We start from the raw sequence: 25993 nt of genomic DNA on the forward strand, positions 1-25993 counted from the left end.
AATCATCTGACGGGGAAGTAGAGGGGAGGGATTTCTGTACTAGAAGGGAAGTTAAGGTCCTTTACTACAATAAAATCTCATTATTGGATACCAAATTCATAAGCAATATCTAACTGAAAAAGCGACTTTTCCCAAATTGTCCTGTAGATGGAAAAATATGCTTCCCATGCATTATGGTTTCAGCAAAAAAAAAAGTGATATTCTGTAATGGACTTTTCCAGTTCAAAGAATCATATACAGAGAGCTGAAAGGACCCTCAAAGGCATTCTAGCCCAACCTTTTAATTGCATTCAGATGCTCCTTTCAGTCATGATCATCAAGCAATAATGGCAAACATAATCAGCAACCTATTCTTTCCTGGGCACTTTGAGAGATAAAAAGACACATTAGACATGGCTCCTTCCTTCAAAGGGCTCATAGACCAAATAGGGCGGGCAGGACAGACAAGTTACAATAAAATATCGAGGTATCAGTCAGCATGTAGTAAGAGCTAATTGGGTAGAACCGATATTGAGTACTGTTCGAATTAAGTTGTAGAATGGTTCCTTGTGGGATGGGCATAATCAATAAATACTCTTGGGATTGGTGGAATTTCAACGAGGCTTTGAAAAAAGTGTCAAATTTATGAAAATATGAGTTGAGGAGAACATCATGAAATAAAGAACAAATGGGGACAAAAGGACAGGGTGAATTATATATCTCATGCTCTATAGATAATGAGTAGAATAATTTGACTTCAGGAAGCATTTGTGGAAAGCAGTGAGAGACAAAAATAAAGAGGAAAATAGGTACAGGCAATGCAGAGGATTGAACGCCAGGATTATCATTTGAGATTTTATTTTATAAGTGATCAGGAGTCACTGATGATTTCTAGAAGGGGATATGACCACACAGAGCCACGATTTAGGAAAATTAATCTGTCGGGGGGTGTGAAGTATTAGGACATAGACTAAGGATGGGAAATTCAGGTAGGATGTTAGTGAAACAATTCAAGACTTTGGTGATGAGTGTATAGAACCGAGTTACTGAATCAGTCAACAAACATTTGTTTAGAGTCAACTTTATATCAGGCACTGCTAACCAGGCACTCTGCTAACCACTCAGGGATACCAAGAAAGACCAAAAAAGACCAGCAGGGTGATGGCAGTGGAGATGAGAAGGGAAATGGATGAAAAAGCTACTGAGAAGTTAGAATAGGCAGATATTGGAGAATGACAATGTGGGGCAGAAAAACAAGAAGAAATTAAGGTTCTCAACCTGCATAAATGGAAAGATAATGCTACTTACTGCCCATGGAAATAGGAATGGATGAGGAAGGAACTTGGGGGAAAAGAGAATAATTTGGTTTTAGACAGAACAGTAGAATAGCCAAGTGGAAATATGAGGTAGGTAGTTATAGAGAGAACGAGAGCAGGAAAGAGGTCAGAGAGCAGTTTATATAGACGTGCATATGATCTGTTTTAGTGGTGGCATTTGTAGCCATTAGAGTCAGTCTTCTGAGGAAGAATTCACATTTTCAGTGCACTTTTCACATGTTCCATAAAACATGTGGAACAGATTTATTCAGTTCAAAGACAATACATAATCAGTTTTAAAAATTCTTACTACTATATTGTCTTCCTGTGGTTTCTAAATGAAGAGTAAGAAAAAATGAGAGGAGTGAGATAGACCAGACTAGATTCAAAAAACTCTGGAAAATCCCTCTACATTTGGAGGGGCATATACATACAGGTGCAGATGGTACATGCACACATATATTATGCTACAACTACATATTTTCACACATGCACATGTATGTACAGATGTTTCATACATATACACATGTGTTTCATATATACATAAGTACATACACACAGTTCATACATATGTACACAATCCTCAACCCCTCACTCCAAATCACCTTACATAAGAGTCAATTGACAAATTCTATTGATTCTTCAGGGCTGCAAGGTATCCCTGGAGTCAGAAGGACCTGAGTTCAAATTTGATGCTACTTACTAACTTACTAACTGCGTGATCCTGGTCAAGTCACTTAACCTTTTGATTCAGTTTCCTCATCTATAAAATGAGCTGGAGAAGGAAATAGCAAACCACTCCAGTATCTTTGCCAAGAAGATGTTACATGGGATCATGGAAATTCAGATATGACCAAGAAAAATGACTGAACAACTGATTCTACCTCACAATATATTTCTCATCTTTCTCCTTCATTCCACATACCACATACCACAACCACTTTTACAGTGTGGGCAAACTTTTTAAAGAGGGGGCCAAAGGAAAGGAAATGCTCATCTGTCAGTCTGTTTCTAAGGCAACTCTTTCGAAGTTTCATTGTATTGTATCCTATTCATTGTATTCTTCAGATTAGGAATAATGTCACAGGCCAGACAGAACATTTCAGGGGGCTGCATCTGGCTCCCTGGCCATAGTTTGCCCATCACTGAATGCCCAAAGGATTGCTATCGCCTTTTCATTTGTCTTCTCTCCAATCCATCCTCCACAAAGCTGCCAAAGAGGAATGTCTACTTCTGACCTTATTCCTTTCCATCACAATAAGTAACAAGGGCTCCCTTTGCCTCTTAATATCAAACAGGAATCCTTCATGTTTGACATTTAAAGTCCTTTTACAACCTGCCTCTGATCTACCTTTCTAGTCTCTTTATACAATTCTCAATCCAACCAAAGTGGTCTTCTTGCTCCTCCTCACCTGTGATGCTCTGCCTTCTGTCTCCATGCTTTTGTGCAAGCTGTCTGTATGACTGTGTGTACTCCCCTTTCACCTCTTTTCTTAGAATTTCTCATTCCCTTTACATTTCTTATTTTAAATGAAATTTAATTGATTAAGAAAAATTTTCCATGGTTACATGATTCATGTTCTTTCCCTCCCCTCCTCCTACCCCCCTTCCCATAGCCAATGTACAATTCCACTGGGTTTTACTTATGTCATTGATCAAGACCTATTTCCATATTATTGATACTTGCATTAGGGTAATCGCTTAGACTCTACATTCCCAATCATATCCCCATTGACCCATGTGATCAAGCAGTTGTTTTTCCTCTGTGTTTCTCCTCCCACAGTTCTTCCTCTGAATGTGGCTAGTTTTCTTTCTCATAAGTCCCTCAGCCTTGCTCTGGATCCTTGCATTGCTGCTAGTAGAGAAGTCCATTGCATTCTATTGTACCACTGTCTCTGCGTATAAGGTTCTCCTGGTTCTGCTCCCTTCACTCTGCATCAATTCCTGGAGGTCCTTCCAGTTCACATGGAATTCCTCCAGTTCATTATTCCTTTTAGCACAATAGTACTCCACCATCAACAGATACCACAATTTGTCCAGCCATTCCCCAATCAAAGGGCATCCCCTCATTTTCCAATTTATTTTTTGCCACCACAATGAGTGCAGCTATAAATATTTTATACAAGTCTTTTTTCTTATGATCTCTTTGGGGTATAAACCCAGAACTGGTATGGCTAGATCAAAGGGCAAACAGTTCCCTTTACATTTCAGCTTAAGTATCACCTTTTGTGTGAGACCTTTCCTATTTTCATCTCCTTCTCAGTCAACAGTGCCCTCCCTCTCAAATTAAATTATTTTGTATTTATTTTGCATGTAGTTGATAGGAATATATTAAACATATATGCATATATATACAACATATATGCACGTATATGTACAAATATATACACCTATGTGTATGTATCATATACATACAAATTGTTGTCGTTTAGTCATTTTTCACTCTACATGGCCCCATGGACTTTTGTCCATGCCATTTTCTTGGCAAAGTTACTAGAGTGGTTTGCCATTTCTTTTTCCAGTGAGCCCCCAGTTTACAGATAAAGAATTGAGGCAAATAGGGATTAAATGACTTGCCCAAATGTTACCCAACTAGCAAATGTTTGAGGCTACATTTGATTTCAGATCTTCCTGATGCTAACCCTGGTGTTCTTTCCACTGCCCCATACATGCATGCACACACACACATATGCTAAGATACATGCATACACGTTTTATATATGTACATATATACACATGTTGTTTCTTCTGCTACAATATAAAACTCCTTGAAGGCAGAGACAATTTCATCTTAACTTTTGTATCCCTAGGACCTAACACATAGAAAGAATGTAATAAATATATGTTATGTCAAGTTTTGCATTCCTTTCTGAATCCAGAAACTTACTTTGTATGTCTCCAGTTCTTGCAAATAGCTCTTTAGAAAATCCTGACCATTTATAAAGGACCCTTTCCTTAACAAAAGTTAGCAAAACTTTCATTTCTGATCTCAGGAAGCACTTAAAGTCTCATTTCTCAATTTTGACACAATATTTCTTCCACAATGAAACTCCTTTAGGGAAAGGCCTTGGAATACAGTAGAAAGGACACTGGTTTAAAAGTTGGAAAATCTAGATTTTTATCATGGTTCCCATAAACTAGTTGGGCAACCTTGGAAAAAACCATTAGCCTCATTGGTTCTGTTTTGTTCTGTACAAAACAGGGATTAAACAATCAATCAAAAAGCATTTATTATGTACCAATGATATGCCAGGTGCTATGTGCTTTATCCATATTTTGGATGATGATGATATCATTGAGAGAGATTCCCGCCAGTGATGCTCTTTGTGTGTTGTTTTGGCAGGAAAAATTCATTACTCTGTGGCCAACTTTTTCTTGATGAGTCTCTGAATTTAGCTAGGCTGAGGCTCTAGAAGACACATGTACGACCTATCACTGGACCCATTCCCAAAGCTCTTTTGAACTTGATGGCATCTTTTAGGACTTGCCCTATGCTGATAAAGCTTCTAGGAAATGAATGAGCTTTGCCTATATCTCATAATGAGCCACCAGAACAAGGCATATGATAATTTACTAAATGTTTATTGAATGGTAGAAACAATTATCTAAGCATTTACATTTTTTTGTTTTCTCCTCTCAGGCCAATATGTGATATATAGCCCCTTCCAGTATCCTTCTTTTATTTTTTTTAAACCCTTACCTTCTGTTTTAGAATCAATACTGTGTGTTGGTTCCAAGGCAGAAGAGTGGTAAAGGGTAGGCAATGGGGGGGGGGGTGGTAAATGACTTGCCCAGGGTCACACTGTTAGGGAGTATCTGAGACCAGATTTGAACCCAGGACCTCACATCTCTAGGCCTGTCTCTCAATCCACTGAGCCACCTAGCTTCCCCTTTCAGCAGCCCTTTAACAACAACAACAACAACAATAATAGCTAACCTCCATATAGTACTTACTTCATGGCTGACACTATAAAATTATTATCTCATTTGATCTTCACAATGAACTTGGAAGGTAGGTGCTATTATTATCTCTGTTTTACAGATAAGGACACTGAGGCAAAGAGAGGTGAATTGACTTACCCAGGGTCACATAGCTAGTAAGTTATCTGAAGCCAGATTTGAATTTGTGTCTTCTTTCTAACATAGAAGACTAAGAAGCAAATATACATATGTACATACATACATGCATATATATGACTTTTACAACTTTAAAATGAACATATTCCAGAACTAAATTAGTTAAATTTAGTTCAATTTTTGCTTAAGCCATAGAATCAAATATTTATCACATAATTATGATTTATAGCCTTCCTATATCTCAGACAATTTTTAAAATTAACTTAGAGAAATTATGAGGGTTGGGACATGCCATTAATTATCAGTGTCTTTCTTTCACTACTCTGTACATTTGCTTTGCATATAGCTGGTGTTCAATAAATAATTATTGAATGGATGGATAGATGAGTGAGTGAGTGAGTGAGTGATGAACAAATGAATGTGTGAATCTTTAGACAACTGGTCTGGGCAATTACTTTTCTTCTGAAAATCAGTGACCTGGAATAAGGATATTTTAAAAAGATGAAATTTAGGTAAATTTTGTCTCTGTCTCTCTGTCTCTGCCTCTCTCTGCCTCTGTCTCTGTCTCTTTGTCTGTCCGTCTCTCTCTCTCTCTCTCTCTCTCTCTCTCTCTCTCTGTCACATACACACACACCACCTTTATCTGACCATGGTACAACTCTGGGATCAAAAGACATGAATTCAAATCCCAACACTGCTTACTACTTGTGTGACCTTGGAAAAATCATTTAATCTTTATGGGCATCAGTTTCCTTCATTAAAAAATGAGGGGATTGAACTCAATGGCCTCTTGTGCCCCTTAGAGCTCTGTTTTTCATTTTCAGTTGTGTCCAACTCTATGTGACCCCATTTGGGGTTTTCTTGTCAAAGATAATGGAGTGATTTACCATTTCCTTTTCTAGCTCATTTTACAGATGATGAGATTGAGGCCGACAGGATTAAGTGACTTTCCTAGGATCGCACAGCTAGTTATGTGTCTGAGGCCAGATTTGAACTCAGGAAGATGAGTCTTCCCAACTAAAGCCTTAGGACTATTATGAAGAATCCAAAGCTTCAAACTTTCCAGGAATTGCCTCTTACCAGGGTTGATAGCAACAAATAACTTCCTGTATCTCTTCAGTACTTTAGAAACACTCTGATCCAACTCACTCATTAAATAGATAAAGAAACTGAGACCTAGGTAGAAGTTGCTTGGTGTTACCAAAATCACTACTTAGTCAGTGGCAGGGCCAAAACTAGAATCTAACTTTTGATTTCCTGTTTAGTGTTCTTTCACCTTTCAATATTTCTCCTTCAAGAAATTCCACAGGCTTCTTTCCCCCAAACCCAGAACCCAAACTTTTTTCTAGTCATCACTGACCCCAAAGGAAAATAAGATATTTGGTAAAATGTCTTTTACATGTGTTTGTCTACGTTAGCATAGAAGCTAGTCGGGGGCACATTCCGTGCCTTTCACCATGATTGATAAATACACTGTGGACCCTTAATACATATATATTTCTACTATAAATAATAATGACATTATAGGCTGATTTCTTGCAGTCACTGGCTTCCATGCTGCTTTGTACTTTGCTGTGCATGTGGAGATATTCTAGATCTGGAACCACAGATGGGATCACTTGGAAGGAGAGCTGAATTATGATTTTTTTCCCTGTTAATCATGTGTGGTACACATGTTTAAGAATTATGTCATATCTCATCGCCTTACATTTGAATGAAAAATGGCATTTCTTCAAAAGCAGTGCTGAACCTAATTAGTGAGCTCCACGATTTATGATGAAAATTCCAGAAGAAGCCATTGCGTCTGGTCTGTTCCCCAGGCTTATATCTGATAACCAAGATCACACAGGTTAATGAAAAGGACTTGTCTGCTCTGAAAGGACAGGGGTTACAAACTTGATTTGCATTCACTGATACAAGGCAGGGAAGGAAGAAATAGAATCTCCCTGGTGACCTAGAATAGGTTTGAACAGGACTGTGGATGGAATCTCAGGGACCATCAAGTCTAACCACTTTATCTTACAAATGAGAAAACTTAAGACACAGAGAAGTTAAGTGATTTTTTTCCCCACTATCACATGAAAAGTAAGTATCTAAGACAGGATTCCAACTTAGGTTTCCTGACTCCAAATCTGATTCTCTATCCACTACCAATCAATTGATCAACCACTTAGATGTATGTGCTTCTCTGGGGATGCATTATTGTTCTTTGTCTTGCATCAAAGTATTTCATTCAATGGTGTAGGTCAAAACCTCTTTATATTTTCTCATTTGCTGGGATTCTTCTTTTCAAAAGTACTAAAAATCCAGTCCAATTCAACGCAACCAGCATTTTTAAGAGCCTACTATGTGAGACACATAACACTATGTGCTAGGGATACAAGGACAAAACAAAACAGTCCCTACACTCAAGGAGCTTACATTTTGCTGAAATGTAAGCTTTACAAAGAATCAGAGGCCTCCCTTCCTGTAATTTTTTAAATGCCTCAAAGATATCAATGTAACATTCAGCCTTCCCTCTTTTTTCTCTCATTTTCAGTATATTTGGCAATAATAATACCTTCTATGGACTGTCCTGCCATGTCCCTCCAAAAAGAACCAACACAAAATTCCTCCCCTACTACATCATGGTGGCATTGAGGCAATCCCAGGTTTGCAAAAGTGATGCCAATGGAATGTAAGCTCTGACAAAATCTACCATAACAGAATGGCGTCAAGGACAAATCTGTTATTAGGATGTGTCTGAACTAAATATAGTGAGGGTCACCAGTAGGCAGTTGACCACCTACTTTTGAGGGAGGACAGTGACCCATAGGACAGACAAAAGAGATTAGAAATGCAAAACAAAGAACAAAGAAAAAACCCACCAATTAAATGTGTTAGTCATCAGGAAGTGCTAGGGACTAAGTTGAACCATTTTTTTTGTATGCTTCTTAAGAAAAAAGAAAGTCAAGTTAATTAAATTGAGTGGGTTTTATTTCTTTCATCTTATTCTTCATTTGTTTACTCAGCAGATATTTCATGAGTAGCTACTTTGTATTCTGACCACTTTGCTTTTGCCCTTTCTCACATGTATGTCACTCCACTCCCCCAAATTGGCTTTCCCCCTAGCTCAAATCATAAAATGTACTTTTCCCTGGACACTGACTAAATTTTTCTTTTTTCTCTAATTTTGAGAGGCAAGTGTGGAGAGAACAATCTCAGAGGGTTTCATTTCCTCTGGGACAGCTCTTTTCTACTTTTTCTTTTTAGGGAAACCTTATTTATTTCCTTGTTCTCTTTGTTTACAAAACCTAGAATTTCCAGAAAGAAGTGGAGCTACTGATTCCTTAGTGACCGGACATTTAAACAACCTAAAATAAATTGTCCAAACAGAGCTTTCCTGTTTCCTCTGATCTATTTATTTGCCTATTTGGGAGACTGACTTAAAACAGCTCCAAAGACCCAAATCCTTGGTTTACTTTAGAAATCTTTTGGAGAAAAACTTCCCCCTACTCTCCTTTCCAGTTTCTGTTAGTCTTTCCTGATTCTTTTATGCCCTCTTCTTTTCAACTTCAATTTCTGCCTGAGATAGGTACTAAAATCATCTGAATATCTTTCATACCTCACGTGCTTTTGAAAACTAATAGAAAATAACATATTAATGAGTGGACTGACCCTGTGGGTTGCAGAATTCCCATGGTTCCCCACTGCCCTAGGCCTAACATACCACTACTAAAAGCCACCACTTTCAGACATTATATGTTGTTATGCCCTTGTCCCCTGAAATAGAGGCCTGGAAAGTCTCTAAATTGGCTTAAATTGGGATCCACTGCACATGGTAGCATTTAAAAACAGGGTTTGGCCCTCTGGAGAGTGGTCATTAGTGGTTTCAAATATTCACAGTTTAGTGTGCCATGCCATGGTGACTTTTTTGTCTCAATGAACCTTTATAGCCTACACTTAGAAAGGTGAAGATGAGGTGGAAGGTGGGTGGCCTCTGGTTGGAAGGCTAGAAACTTTTTTTTTAACTCTAGTTGACTAGTTACAAAGGAGAGAGGGAATTGGGGTTTCAGGTTTATTGATATAAGCAGTAGATTGAACTAGATACATTATCTCCTTTGATCCTTACAACAACCCTATGGGGTAGTTACTACAGTTATTATAGGTTTAGAGACTTTTGTTGGTTTACACAGCAAGTGAGAACATAAAACTCTTGAGAATGTCAAGAATCTATCCCATTAGAATATAAGCAGTACCCAACATTAAGAGAGGTTAGCTCTCAAAAGTCCATTTGGAAGTCAGGTGTTGGGCAGCCAAAATGAATTTTCACCCTAGAAATCATACCATACTTGCTGTCAACAAAATTCTATTTAACTAATTAGCCTTAAGTATAGTATTATATTAATAGTATTATAGAGGAGACAGCTAGGTGGCTCAGTGGATTGAGAGAGCCAGGTCTAGAAATGGGAGACCCTGGGTTCAAATGTGGCCTCAGACACTTCCCAGCTGTGTGACCCTGGGCAAGTCACTTAACCTCCAAAGCCCTAGCCCTTACCACTCTTCTGACTTAGAACCAATATACAGTACTGATTCCAAGATGAAAGGTAAAAGGGTTTTTTTTAAATAGTATTATAAAAACAAATTGCCACATATATCAGTGTTTTTCATGGCAAGCTGCATTCAGAGTTCTAAACTAGAATGTCCAGAAGAGATTTTTACTTCCTTCTGCAAAGAGGACAGGGACTTAATAATTTGCACAACCTCTCTAAATCTCCACCTCTCTCCATACATTGTAAAATAGGGGACAGTAAGGAGTTTATCAGGTCCAAATTCTTATTAGTGTCAAAGTGGAAAAAATGAGCTAAAGTTTGAAGGTAAAAAATGCAAAGTATGCTTGACGAAGGGTAAATCATCTAAGTTGGGTGGATTTCAAAATTCTTATAAGAGCTTAGTAGGAAATAAAGCTGGAAAAATCATGGATGGGGTCATCCAGTCTAATTCACTCGTTTTATAGATGAAGAAAATGGAAGTCAATGGCAAAAGTGGATCTAGGATAAGAGTGTTGGCCGTTGTTGCCAAATTAGTGAAGCACCTGAAAGCCCACCTAGAAACTCTGAGTTCTGTCCAATAGGTAGCAAAGAGCCACTAAAAGATTTTGAAGGGAACACAAGATAACCAAAGAGGATTTTTAGAATGTTACTACTTAAAATGAATTAAAGGTTGAAAGACTGAAGGCTGGAAGACCAATTCCAAAGCTACTGCAATAATCTGACTATGATCTGATAAGGGTTTGAACTAGGTTAGTGGTGGCAGAAACAGAAACATAGAATTTGGCAAGTAAATGTGGGAAGCAGAGGAGAGATGTTAAGCTTGGAAACTAGAAAAAGTGTAGTAGACTTTAAACACAATAGACATCTAACTGATAAACTTATGTTGAAAAGAAATGAAACAAAGAAGTCTGAAGGAAAAGCTGGTTTTGAGGGCAAGAGAAATGAACATTTTAACTTAATTTTTCAAAATGTCATGGGGAAACAAATATTTAAAATAATTATGCTCACAGTTGGTATTAGTTCTGTGAATATAATAGCTTTGCTCTATTTTTTATTACATGTAAATTTCCTATTAAACATTTTCTTTGGACCTAAAATTTGAAAGGTATAAAGAAAAGGCAGATGGGCATGCAGAGAAAGGAGAAGTGATGGGGATACTCTACTTGAACTCAAAATCTCTTGAGTGGAGCAGGCAAGTAATATAATACAATTATTATTATGTAAAGTCATGCCAACCATGTTTCCATATTAACCATATTTAAAAATAACAGCAAGAAAAATAAAGAAAGTGAAAAAAGTATGCATCAGTCTGCATTCAGAGTTTATCAGTTCTCTCTTTGGAGGGGGATAGTTGTTTTTTTTTTTCATCCTAAAACTGCTAGAACTGGTATGGATTTATATTGAAAAAATCAGCTAAGTTTCTCATGCTTGATCAGTATTATATTTTTATTACTTTGTCCAATGTTCTCCTGGTTCTGTTTTTTCACTTTACATCATATTGTCATAGGTCTTTCCAGGTTTTTCTACAACCATCTCCCTTCTCATTTCTCAGAGCAAAATAGCATTCCATCACAATCCTATATCACAATTTATTCAGCCATTCTCTAATTAATGGACATCCCTTCAATATCCATTTTTTTGCCACAAAAAGAACTGCTATAAATATTTTGTACATATAGACCCTTTTCCTTTTTTGTTTCATTCTTTGGGAGTGCAGGCTTAGTAGTGGTATTGCCAAGTCAAAGGATATGCACAGTTTGATAGCCCTTTGGGCATAGTTCAAAATGCAACATACATTCTTTAAGAAGGTGTAGTGAAACTATGAGAGACAGTGGGTTACAGTGGATAGAGGTTAGCTATTTCCCAGCTTCCTTAGTGATATTTAGGGCTCTGTCATTTAAAAATTTATTTTAACTCATTTGGAATCCATTTTTAATTCTTGTCTACAACACCTTTTATGGTAATGAGTACGAAAGACTCGAATTCAATCCCACCTCTCCCACATACTGGCAGCATGGCTCTGGGAAAATTGCCTGACCCTATGGTATCCTAGGTAATTCTCTAAGTCTCTAAATTCTAGACCAGATGCTGATCTATATCTAATGTAGAAGTGATATGGGGAATTCCCTACATCAAAGAAATCATGTAACTAACTTCAACTTTCTTTAAAGAAAATAAAGTCCAGAAAAGAACACTTAGAATAGGTGAGTATGAGGACAGTCTAAAACGATTTGGGTCTTTCAATATATAAAAGCAATCACTAAGAGAAAGGATAAGGTAGAAATCCATAAAACTAATACTATCTGGGTAGAGAGAACAAATATTTGTTCATAAAATATTAGGCTGAAACTTGAGTGTGGTAATTTCAGGACAAATAAAAGAAATCCTACTTTACAAAGGAAGCATCGTATGAATTTATGATGCTCATTGCCCTAAGTGGTGGTAGAGGGAAGAATTACAAATAGATTCCAATTAGGTTTACTAAATAACCACAAAAAGAAGTTGGGATACAACTAACCTTTCAAGTCAACCAGGCCTTCTAGGCTTCTGCTGGCAACAAAATCATGGCTTAATGGACCTTGGTTTTACCCAGTGTAGCAATTCGCATATTATTACAATTCCTCTTTAAGTATTTTTCTTCTAATGCGAGACTATGTTATGTTCAAACTGACCATAAATTAAGGGGAATTTTAAAAAAAGCATTGAGATCGTCTTTTTTCTTTTTGGCAGCTGCATTTTATAGATGCATTTTGCATGCTGGCTTTTATAAATACATTTGGCACGGCAGTACCTCTGTGGTCCTCTCCTCCTGATCTCTCCAGAGGGCAAAACCATTTTCATGACTTCAACTCTCACTTCTGAGGGCATAAAACTAGGACCAACCTATTTTCTAGTTCTGCACTTCCAACTGTCTACAGGACAGCTCTACTAACTTATCCTGCCATCACTTGAAACTCATGAGACCATGGATCTAGAACTTAAAGGGACCTCAGAGGCTATCTAGACCAATTTCTTCATATTACAAATAAGGAAACTGAGTTCCAACTAGGTCCTTCATATTACAAGGAAAAAAATATGATTTTCCCAAAAGAGGCGGGCTTCAAACCCAGGTCCTCTGCCTTCAGATTTTCCTACTATGCCATGTTGCCTCCATGTGTTCCAAATCTCAGAATAAGGGATAGTGTTAGAAGTAGAACCTAAGTCCCCCAATTCCCATTCCAGTCTTTGTCCATCACAACAAGCTGCCATGTGCATCTCTTCTCCCACTTATTAAACACATTAATTATATAAAGTTAGGATCATGGTTTCCAAGCAGTTTAGAAGGGCAAGAACATTACATACTGATAATTTCAGGTCTGAAATATTACATATTGCATATATATATATATATATATCCAATCATTTATTCAGTCATTTCAGTCAAGTCTGATTCTGATTCTTCCTGGACTCTTTGAGACTTTCTTGGAAAAGATACTAGAGTAGTCTGCCATTTCCTTTCCATCTCATTTTACAGATGAGAAACTGAGGTAAACAGGATTAGGTGACTTGCCCAGAGTTAATAATTCCATTAAGGAAATGTCATTTTTATTAACATCTGATAAGCCAGAGCTTAAACAGATTTAGTATATGGATAATTTTCAAGAGTATTAAAACTCAAAGCCAATAATCTCTAGGGTAGGGGGCAGGATCTTGCCATGAAGAATCTTGATAGTATTATCCCTCCTCCAAAGCCTTTGGAAGTCAGGGAGAAGATCATAGAGAAATAGTGTGGTACAGTGGCTACAGTCTCAAATCTGGATCAAGAAGATTGAAGTTTGAGCCTCAGTTCTTTTTCTTATTTGATGTATGATGGTGAGTAAGCCACATCAACTTTCTGCAACCCAAGTCCCTTGACTGTAAAATAGAGGCAATAATTCTTGTTGTAACCTAACTAATAGTGGTGAGGAAAGGGCTTTTCTAAATATGATGGAAGTGCTATATCAATGCAAGGAAGGTACTCCTCAAAAGTTTTATACAAAGATCAGTTGTTTGGTGCTGTTTGGTGGCTTTTAGACAGTCTGGACTATTCTATTGTTCCTGGTTCTTTAACTAAATTAGCTAAGTGATTCTCACATTCTTTGTAGGTATCTCCTACTCCCTCTAGGATTTCAGTTGTCTACTGGCTTTTTTTGCTATGTTCAGAGCCCTCACCTTTGCCTGATTTGCATAAGTCTCTCCACACTCATGACCTTGACCTCCTTCAGATTGTCCTAATGTACTATCTCTGATTATATAACCATCAGACCAATGATTCTCAACCTTTTCAAGAAGGAAAGTTTTAAGAAATATTGCAGCATACTGGCAGGCACAACTGTTATATTATTTGCTTTTACTGAACTGCTTTCCCCCCTATTTCATACTTAATTGAGGGCTGGCTTGTTGGGCAGAGAAGGGAGAGACAGAAATATATTTAGAAATGAGCATTTTAAAACAAAAGTTATCAATAAATGAATTTTAACATTGGCCAAAACCTACACAACTGAAGCTGTCATACTTCCAGTACTAAATATTGAAATGATTAATATTTGATGGGCAATAGATCTGGGCATTCCTTTCAATAACTCCTTTCCCCAGCCCCATAAGATCTAGGACACAAAGGCAGTGAACCATACTACTGCATACTTTTTTTCTCAAAGCTCTCTAGTGTCCTTATTCTAAAAGAAGAGGAAAATACTTCTCTTTAGTGAGTCACAGAAAAGAAATGACATGATGGTTGATTGCAATGAACTATTTCTCCTTGCACCTCCATCAAAAAAATGTGTTCTTTGAAACATTTTGTCAAGTCTGTCATTAAAATGTTGTTTCTCAATCAACCATTCAGTAACAAGAAAACATCTCACCTCTTTCTGCATCAACAGAAGAGACAGCTTGAATTAAAAGGGGAGCATTTGACTCCGTGTATTCCACAAACACCAGCAGTAACTTCAGGGCAGTTTTCACCACGAGGCGGAACTGGAAGGAGAAATTAAATTCATTATGTAGTAAGGATTTCCTTTGGATCTGAGATGGGAGCTTTGCCTCCCAGATATAGTTGCAGGATCATGAAACAAAGAAGCTTCATTCATGGGGTTTCAAGAATAAATGTGTACCCACATTCATACACTTGTACACACATATTAACACTTGCTCATATCCAGTTGCTTCTGTCACTTCTACATATATTTTCTTGGTCCTAAGCATTCCTGCTTTGATTTTGTAAAACCCTTCTTTTTCTTGAAGGTTTCAATGTCCTGGGGACCCTGAACATGTCCCCTGAACCATATCTTGCTTGGTTTGCCTGAAGCAGCCTCCCTAGCCAAATGAGAAGGCTGTGTAGACCCTTCACTGTAGGTAATCTAAAAGACTAAGCTGAATCTCATTTAGCAGCCTTGCTCCTGCATGAAAAATGTCATCTCTTCCTGAAGCTGATTTGCATTATTTCAGCTAATTAAATCCCTACTTACTTCTTACTTTAAAATATTTTCTTTATTTTGAGCCACCTGTTTCCTGCCTGAGGGATATTTCCAGCTCTGTTTATTTGTAAAAGCAAAGATAAATGGCATACCCTGAACCCAGTGACACCTTTCTTGGTTGTGGTTTTAATTTGTCTGCTTAACTGCGTTTTCTGCATCACCCTTCCATTCCTAGGTCTTCATTCTATGGCTCATTTTCCAGGGTCCTTCCTACTTGCTGTTTTCTAATCATTTCCCCACTTCATGATATGAGTGAAACAAACCTTATGGCTTCAAAATGTCTTTTTCACATATTCAGAATTTCTACTATGTAGAAATTCCTATGCATTAACAGTTATCTGTCAACTTTAAGAATGTTAACTGAGAGGAGACTGTTGATCATTCACACCTTAGCAAAAATTAGTTTTTCAGATTTCTTCATACCTACTTGAGGGATGAAGAAAATTTATAAGTGAATAGTTTTAATAAGTAGAATTAGAAGATGGTGGAAAGGAAGAAAGTTTTGGGGGTGTTTGGTATAGGCCAAATTAAAATGGTATGTGAAACTGATTTTTATTCTAAAGATATTTTATTTTACCAATGATACAATGTAACAATTTTCGACATAAGTTTTCTGAAGCTATATATTCCAAATAGCCTCTCTTCTCCTTACTTCCCTCTGCCTGGAGATGATATGCAATTTGGTTTGTATATATACATATATAATCAAGCAAAACATATTTTCATATTGTCTATTTTTGTAAAAGAATAAAAATGTAAAAACAAACCCCTGAAATAAAAAACCAAACAATCTAAAGTGAAAAATCATATGCTTTGATCTGCATTCTGACACCAATAGTTCTTTCTCTAGAGGTAGACAGCATTTTTCATCATAAATCCTTCAAAACTGTCCTGGATCATTACATTGCTGAGAGTAGCTAAATCTTTCACAGTTGATCATTCCACAATATTATTGTTACTATGTACAATGTTCTCCCGGTTCTGCTTATTTCATTCTGCATCAGTTCACATAAATATTTCCAGGTCTTTCTGAAATCATTCTGTTCATCATTCCTTATAATAAATAACATTCCATCATCATCCTATACCATAATTTATTCAGCCATTCCCTGATTGATGGATATTCCTTTAATTTCTAATTCTTTGCCATCACGAAAAGAGCTGCTACAAATATTTCCCCCTTTTTTATGAAACTGTTTTTTAAAAATATTTTATTACATTTCAATACATTTGTTTTCCTTCGTAGTCCTATCTATTTATCTTATCAATTTAAAAGGATTCATGGCTTCACTAGGCTGCCAAAGGGATTCATAGCATATGTTCATAGAGAGAGATCAGAATTTGGATACTATGTACTTGAGATGCAAAGCAAAGGGAATGAATGGTAAAAAGGAAAGGGATGACTACTTTACTCTGAAGTTTCTTGAGGACAGAGATTATTGTTGCTTTTTCTTTGTATTTTCTACTTGTCATAAGTGCTTAATGTGAGTTGATTGATTGCTGGAGCTGTAATTTCATCATTCTCAATGTTACTTATTCTAGTAGAGAAGGTGGAAGGGAGTCTATAAAAAGGGATGAGAGGGACAAAACTAAAAGGAAGGTGGGAATGGCATCTAAACCAATATTTTCTTACTAAAGATATTTAATTTTTTTTCACAACACTGGTATCTTGACCAATAGGGGAAAACCTACCTCTAGTCAACTCTGCCTATGTAGAGATAAACAGGAAAGGGAGAGTGGTCTTTTGCTTTTCTTTTCTCAGAAAACTTAAGTGACCTGCTTTCATACTTCCGTGGGTCTGTGATCTCATCTACATGAATACTCTTCTCAACACTGCATTCCTATGCAACCAGAAGGCAGTGTGATTCAGTAGCAAGAAATTGGAATTATGGGCCTTGAGTTCAAATCTCAGCTCTATCACTTACTACTTAATGTCAAACTGAGCAAGTCACTTAAATTTTCTATCAGTTTTTTTGAAAGAGGCATCTCTGTGAGAATTATCTGTGGTTCCTTTCTCCCTAGGTTATTTTAAATAGAAAGGAATCCATCATTTTTTCATCTGTAAAATTAAGGGATTAGACTGGTTAATTTTTTCCAGCTCTAGTATGGTCTTGTGAACCTAATTAATATCAATCAATTCATTAAACTGAGAAAGCAAAAGAGAGAATAGCAAAAGATACCAAAATGTAATTTTAGAAATTCTGCACATGAAAATTATGTCCCATATTATGGTAGAAGATATTTTATAGGTAGGCAAATAATGTGTCTATATAATAGGAGACACCTAGCTTATTCTTTTGCAACTTGGCTGGGAATAGCGTACAACTCTAGAGCTGTTACCAACAATTATAAGGTTGAGGGGATTAAGAACATAAGGAGTAATGGGAGTTGCAATTTAAAAAATATATATTTTTTTATTTTTTGCTTCAGGGAATTAGTTTCAGGTAAATGATTGGGGAAAATAAAAGTAGCAAGCCCAGACCTGGATTCCACCCTTTCTCTCTAGAGGGTATACTATTATTATGAATTTTAAGCCTTTAAATACTTTAATGGGAAATTACCTGGCTGCTTCCCAGATCGTCACTACTGGCCTTGTCCTGACAGGTACCTACATTATGCTTATGTAGTAAAGGGTTCTTCCAAAGCCCCTCTACTCTAAAGTAAAATGTTTGCTCCAAGGGCCAGCAGGACTTACCATCTTGTGGCCACCTTCCCATCTCTTGAAACATTTTCCAGTTTCAGGGGCATTTAACTTTGAATTGTTCTGGGCATGTCACTGCATGTTCTCCCTTTATAAAGAGTACACTCTATTAGCCTAACATTCTATCCTCTATTCTCAGCACTATCCATTTCATGTCATTTGAGCTTTGCAAGAGGGGAAGCACTAGGCTGTCCAGTAGGTATATTTCCCAGATCTCAGGGTGGTATCAAATGAATAAACTCCCAGAAGTTAATCCAGACTTTTCATGCTGCAGGTGCCTCTGACACAAAGGTTACCTACCACAAGAGATGAAAACAATCACTTTCAAACACCACAGTTTTTAGCACCGTTTACAGTTATGGAAATGCACCCTCAATGTTTGCAAAGTTCTAACTTGGGATCATAGATATAGAGTGGGAAGTGCCCTCAGAGCCTCTTTCATTCACTTTCCTCATTTTACAGATGAGAAGATGGAGGTGGATCCTCAAGGTCACAGGGTAATAAATGGAGGAGCTGGAATTTTCAATCAGATCTTAGGACGCCAAGGTTAGCGCTCTCCTTAGTATACCAAAAACTCCTTTCCTAATATGGTTCTTAGGGGAGGTGGGGAGAAAAGGAACAAAAATACAACCCTATATATTTTTATATCAGTAAACATTCCCATATTTTATTACTTACATAAGTATTTTAATTATTTCCCAAGTTTTACAAGCATAGATATTTATGAAATCCTTCCTTTTTCTCATTTAAAATGGTAATTGCATCTAACTGTTGGCAGGGTGGTATAGGTTTTGTTTTTTTGTTTTTGTTTTTTTTTTAAGGCACTAGGCCCAATTAGGATCAGAATATCAATTCTTCCACCTAAAGTCACCTACACTCCAACTTGTTTTCTTATTTATAAAATTGGGTTAATAATATTTGGGATTGTAGGATCTTAGATTTAGAGCTAAATTAAAATTTAGACTTTTGGAGGACTATAGGGGCCAACCCTGTCACTTTACTGATGAGGAAATAGAAAGGCTAAGCTCTTTGTCTCAAGACACACAGTTTTCACAAGACAGAGGTGAGATCTGAAGTCAGAGTATTCCAAACTGATGGTCTTTTCCAGTGCGCCAGGGTTGCATCTCTCCACAGGACTCTGTTAGATAAACTGTCACTTCGATCTTGCCTGGATCAAAGTTTCTCCCTCACTTCCTCCCCTTATCAAATTCTGCTGCCTGTTCACTAGACATCTTCTCTACTTCTTTGCCCAGCAGAAACTTGAATCCCACACCAGGAACCACTCTGGGCTTTGATAAGTGAGCTTTTCTTTTATCCATCAAGGATCCAGATCTTTGCTTAACATCTTGGCTCACTTCAACTCATCTCCCACCAATGCCTGCCTCTCTGCCTCTGTCTCCTCTCTCCCTGCTCTCCAGCTCTCCTTTAAGTGTAGTCTTCCCTTATCGGAAAAGAAATTTCTTAAGAGCAGAGACCATCTTGCTTGCTTGTCCTTATAACCCCAGATTTTGGCACAGTGCCTGGCACATAAGTGAATGCTTTCATGGGAAATGCTTTGTAAACTGCAAAATTCTGAAATAACATCAACTATTGTTACTGCAACGAGGTGGTGCAGTGGCGAGAGCACTGGGCTTGGAATCCAGAAGGCTCATCTTCATGAATTCAAATCTGGCCTCAAAACACTCACTAGCTATGTGACCCTGGGCAAATCACTTAATCCTATTTGCCTCAGTTTCCTCATCTGAAAAGGAGCCAGAGAAGGAATTGGCAAACCATCCCAGTATCTTTGTCAAGAAAACCCCTAAGGGGGTCATGAAGAATTGGACATAATTGAAAAATGATTGAACAACAACAAACATTTCTCCTGTTCTTATTCACATATAAAGCTCCTGTGTCTTAATAGGGTGTGTGTATGGGGGGGGGGGGGGATGAAGTACACAGTTCTTTTTGCAAAAAGAGCTTTCTACTCTCATAACTTAATATCCCCATCTTGTGGCATGTTAGGATATTATCATCAAAGACATTTAAAGCCATGTTGTGTTTTTGCTGCTATAGTCATAAATGATACCTGCTGGCTAGATTTAATGGTGTGAAGGGGTAGATCCAGCCTATGGGAGAAAAGGCTTCCCTACCTTCCCTTCAATGAAGCTCATTCTAAGAAACACTAATCATATTATTTTAACACATTCACGTGTAAAATGGGAGCTCATTTATATTTTTTAATGCTTTTTAACTATAGAGTTGAGCTAAATTAAAGTGAAAATGAGGAGTCAGACCACTGACTGATGTAAGGCTCTTTTAAACGGTAATAATAAAAATGAGCACAAGGAGCTCTGTTTGGAGTTATACTTCATGATAAGAAACATTCATTACTCTCCCTCTGGCAAATTTGAGAGTCTGCTTATTCAATACTTTTACTTTTTCGTACATCCCTCACTTTGCACACTGAATTACCATCAACTTGTAAAATAAAGATCACACTTTCAAAGTTACAAACATATCTACTGATTTGGGGAAATTATTTCTTTAATCAAAATCTCCACTAGAGACTGAGCTTAGAAGTTCGATAAATCATAAAAGAGTTTTTTGCCATTGATGATGAAGCAAAGGGGGAAGAGTAAGAGGAGAAGGAGGAGGAAGAAGAAGAAAACAAGTAGAAAAATGCTATCAAGGATTCTGGGACTAGAAGGCAGGTCAAGTGAATGGTGTTTATAAAGTGGTCTTTGCTATTTTTCATTAGGCAATCCACAGAAAAGACACTATCCTTGAATCTTTTGACCAAAGACAATGTTATCACCAAAATTAGGAGGGGTGCAAGAACCCAGAAAAAAAGATACTTTTTCATCATTTTTTTAGCTTTGTTCAAAAAAATATAACAACTAAATTTCATAAAGCTGATTGTAGCACTGTTTGCTAAACCAATGAATCTTCTACATCTTACTTACCTTCTTAAAAAACAACAGTAACTATGATGAAAACAACAGCAAGATAAAATAAAAATTCTCAAGCCTTAGGATAGGAATTATGCTAAAACACAATTTGTTGATTAATTGGTATTTCATTTATTAAAATTTTTATAGCATTATGGGAAAGCAGCACTTTAAATAGAACTCAAATAATGTCATAAAAATGAGATAAGATAACTTGGTTTGCAATTAATCAACAAGCATGTATTAAGTACCAACTATGTACCAGGTACTGTACTAGTGTTGAGTATACAAAGACAAAAATAGAACTATTCCTACCTTTGAGAAGCCTACATTGAATCTTATTGCTCTGTTATTCTTGGTAAGATAGCTAACTGATTCTGACTTGAAAATTGCCTTTAAATGTGTTAGTTCAAGACAACCAATACATGCCCTAAAGAAGCAGGTTATAATACACAACCAAAGAAAAGCTGCAAGAGGAAAAAAAACCAAAAACAGAAAAAGAAATGGCCAGCAAAGAGTGAGATAGCAGGTAAATAAAAGTGGACTGGTCATGTGCTGAAAAAGAGAGGGATGATGGATGTTTAGTCCATGGTCCACTAATATCCACACAATGTCAGTAATTCTCTAGGAAAACCTCAAAATGCATTGGGTCATGGAAGATCTGAGGAGAACATAGACAAGAGCAGCACAAGATAGGAAGGTATCAATAACTGACAAGCTGCCCCACCTGAGAGATAATGAGAGAGAGAGAGACAGACAGACAGACAGACAGACAGAGAGATGGTAGCTGTGCTAGATTTACAAATATCAATTCATTTAATCTTCACAATAATCCTAAGAGGTAGGTGTTATTATTATCCCCATTTTCCAGATAAGGAAACTGAGACAAACAGGTTAAGTGACTTGCCCAAAATGACATAGCTCAGATCTTCCTGACTCTAGATCCAGTGCTCTATCCACTGTGCCACCTAATTACCTTCGCATCAGTGAGACAACCAACATTAATAAGATTAAAGACTGACTGCAGTATAGAGTATTTCCTGATAAGTGATGTGCAGTAGGTGCTTAATAAGTGTTTCTGAATAAATCAAAAATGTTCATTTGTGCTCCACAGATTTTGTTAGATGTAAAACAAAGTTCTCTAGTTTTATTGCTGGGGCAGTAAAACATATATAGTAAAAGGGGGAAAATGAGGCTACCAGGAGGATACTATTTTACTCTGACACTTTCTCATTTCATAGATATCAGAGCTGGAAAAAATTTAACAATAACAAAGAAATATTAATAATCACATGAAAGAATGTTCCAAATCTGTAATAATAAAAGAAATACAAATCCAAAAGCCCCTGAGTTTTCACCTTACACCCTAAAAGTTGACGGTGGGAATAATCACTGTAGGAGGGATTAGGGGAAAAGACATATACTGGTGCTTTCTTGGTGGAGCTTTGAATTAGTACTGGAAAAGACAATTAGGAATCACGGAACCAAAGTGATGAAAATGTCTATGCCTTTTGACCCAGAAATTCCAATACCAAGCTTTTACTATGTGGAAGCCATTGATAATAAGAAAGTTCCAATATACACCAAAATATTTTAGCAGAATGTTTTGTGATAAAAAAAATATAAACAAAGTAGATGTCCATTAATTGGGAAATTGATAAGCAAAATGTGAAATATGAATGCAATGGACTATTATTGTACAATAAGAAATTACTGAATTTGATGAATACTAAGAAGTATGGAACATTGACACAGAATGAAATAAGCAGAGCTAAGAAAATGAGAGAATGAAACCCAAGAAGGTATCCTTGAGAATGATGAGGAGAAGACAGCTGTTAAGACAAGGAAAGTAAGAAAAGGTAAGTGGAAATATTAGATGATCAAGGAAATTGATAGAGTGATGGGTGAAGCAAATTGGTGAAATAAATGAGAGGCTCAAAGTAGAAGGAACATAGTTGTCCCTGTACCCATGAAGAAAGAAAATTAAATGATGTTGTCTTTAGAAAGTTTTAGTTAGACATTTAGAGTTGAGGTATAAATATCCACAAGTTGTTTTCTAGAAAAAAGGCTAAACATCTCAACTAGCGACAATTATTTGGTGATCGCATCAAGGGTGCAATGTTGGTATTTCTACTTTTTGTGTTCCAAAGGCATGTCTAATCTTCCCCTGGAGGAGGAAGTGTAAGTACTCCACCAAGGAGGCTGTTAGGAAGATGGAAGAATTCCTAAACTAGAAGTAAAGTTTCAGTGGGAAAGCATGGGTTCTGAAGTTGAAGAGAGGAGATATAATCTTTCTCAGGAGAGAAAAAGTAAAAGAAAAGCTGTGCAATTAGACCTTAAAAAAAATTTGAAGTTCTTTCTGAGAACAGAGCTGGATGCTCTGAAGAACTAGCTGTTTGCATTCCCATTAACAATATAATAAAACCATATCATATAGTAGCAGACAGAGAAAGAAAAGAAGACTAATAGTAGATGCTAATTCTTTGCTTGTGGTATTGAGGCAGCTATTTGTCATACTGATAAAAAATGTTCTGTTGTCTTCATGGAGCATGTATCTAAGACATACTAGAGAACTTGCCCCCAAAACTTATCAAAACGCATGACAACAATCTACTTATAATGATTTGGTTGGGCCCAGATCACAGTTCCTAAAACATAATTGCCAAGATGATGAAGCCTTGGCCAAGAAACTAAACACCATAGGGACACAGTTGGTGATTTTCTCACTGATGCCCATTTAAGGTAAGGGATACAGATGGTAAGTGAACAGCTGGCTAAGAATATAGTGCGAGAATGGTTTTGGGATTTCTGGATCAGGGTTACAACACAGGATTGACAGATTTCTGGCCAGAGATGGAGCACACCTAACAAAGGCTGGTAAGAATGTAGTTGGAAGATGTCTTGCAAATCTGATGGAAAGGGTTTGCAGCTTAAAAAAAAAGGACAAGAAAAGTCAAAGAATACTTTTGCATATGCCCTAAATTAGATATAACAAAGAATGGCAACAAAGGAGGAATAATATTTGATATACCTTGAAATTCACAGTTCACAAAGTTCAAGAAAGGAGACAACAACAAAAACCCAAATATCGAGACACAAATAAATAAAGGTAAAGCAACAAACAAGATGAACTAGAGGTCATGTTGCAAGAGGACAATCTGACCTCATTGGAATCATAGAAACTTAGTGAGAGGAAACCTATGACTGGACTATGGCTCTGGATGAATATACCTTATTGAAAAGGAACAGGATGGATGTGGGGGAGGTACAGTGGAATAGGACTGTATTTTAAGAAGATATATTCTGTGAGGAAATCCAGAAACAAAAGGGAAAAACATTATCAGTAAAAGGCAAAGGAGAGAAAAACACAACTAATTCTGTCAATGGAGTATTTTATAGGCTGCCTGAACATAAAGCGGAAATAGAGGAAGAATCTGAAGTGCAGATCACACACACAGCATAGAGGCATTATATACTGGTGATGGAGGGCTTCAATTATCAGATGTAGGCTGGGTATCTGCCAAAAGTAAAGCAGCTATTCATCCATTGATTTTTCTTAATGATAATTTCATCTTTCAAAAGGTGAAAGAATCACCAAGGGGAGATTTTATTCTGAATATTATTCACACTTAGAGGTAGGAACTGATTTTTAGTGTTTAAATGACAAGAGTCCTTGGGGTAGGTGGGAATGATCCTCACATTCTAGTTCATGATAAAGAAAAGAGGAAATATGTTCACTGTCTGAAATGCACCTTAGATAAATGAAAATTCAGAGGAAAGACAGGTGAGATCTCCTATAGTCACGTTTCAGTGGAAGTCAGTCAAGGATATGTGATTCTTAAAAATGAAATTCTTCCTTTTCATTTCTCTTGATAAAAACTCATCCATTTCTGATGTTGAATCATTTGATGGTGCCAAGGACTATTATGGCAAGCATTTGTGTGTGTGTCTTTAGTAGCTCTGGTGATTGAGAAATTAGGGGCTATAGCTCCTCCAAAGACAGTTACCAGATTGACTCTGTAACAAGGGTCACTCTCCCTGATCAGTGACTGTAAGGATAGATGGGAACCAATGGTGATCATCTGTAGGGAAACTGCTATTTCCAGTACCCTTCGGATTCCCTGTCCATTGGTAGCTGTTGACCAGTGGCTGGTGTTAGTGATGACCTTATTACCAAAGATTTGCTTGCCCTGAACATTGGCTTAGAAAGCCAGACTAGTGACCTCAGAAATGATACTGTTCCCAGTATTCTTAGGCACAGAATCCTGGGCTTTTTTCAGGGATGGGAAGGGATCTTAATGATCTTCCCAGTCTCTTTTGCTGGATTTTCATACAGGTCATGCCTGCTTCTCACAGTTGTGCATGAGTTCACTATCCTCCCAGATGAATTCAATTATCATCTCTATGATGATGATTCTCCAATCTACTTATCCAGTCCTAACTTCTCTGCTGACCTCCAGTTTTACATCTCCAAATTTCTATCAGACTGAACCGTTCCATATGAAACTCAACATGTCTAAAACTGAATTCACCATCTTTTCTCCAAAGCCCTCCCCTCTTCCTAACTCCTCCATTATTATTAAGCATATCATCCTCTAAATCACTAGGCTCCCAACCTAGGTGCCAACCTTGACTTCACATTCTCTCACACTCAACCACCAAATCTAATTAGTGCTCAAGTTCTATCCAATATACCTTTGTAACATCTCTCATATATGCTTGTTTTCTTCCACCCCCTTGCAAATGGGAGCAAACCAGAGTTGTCATCCTTTAAAGTTAAAATACAGAGATAATCATATCAATATGTATACCAGAAACATCCTTCCCTCTCCCCTTTGAGACTCCCTCAAAGTATATAATTCTTGAAGAATCAAAATAGTTTTATTTATTTGCCTTTTGGAGTGTCTATTTTTTAATTTCAAAGTTTTATTGATTGCTTTTAAAAATTTAAGTGTTGGGGGCAGCT

At 37.1% G+C, this 25993-nt stretch overlaps 1 protein-coding gene across 3 annotated transcripts in view; it reads right to left on the reverse strand.

The window, feature by feature from the left end:
• FHOD3 (formin homology 2 domain containing 3) overlaps positions 1 to 25993 on the reverse strand; it is a 703058-nt gene that overhangs the window by 218089 nt on the left and 458976 nt on the right. For all 3 annotated transcript variants that reach the window (XM_044664978.1, XM_044664968.1, XM_044664960.1), the window contains exon 7: positions 14785 to 14896. In XM_044664978.1, the coding sequence (XP_044520913.1) occupies positions 14785 to 14896 (112 nt within the window). The remainder of the gene's footprint in view (positions 1 to 14784; positions 14897 to 25993) is intronic.

Source organism: Gracilinanus agilis, chromosome 1, assembly GCF_016433145.1.
Source record: "Gracilinanus agilis isolate LMUSP501 chromosome 1, AgileGrace, whole genome shotgun sequence".
NCBI lineage: Eukaryota > Metazoa > Chordata > Mammalia > Didelphimorphia > Didelphidae > Gracilinanus > Gracilinanus agilis.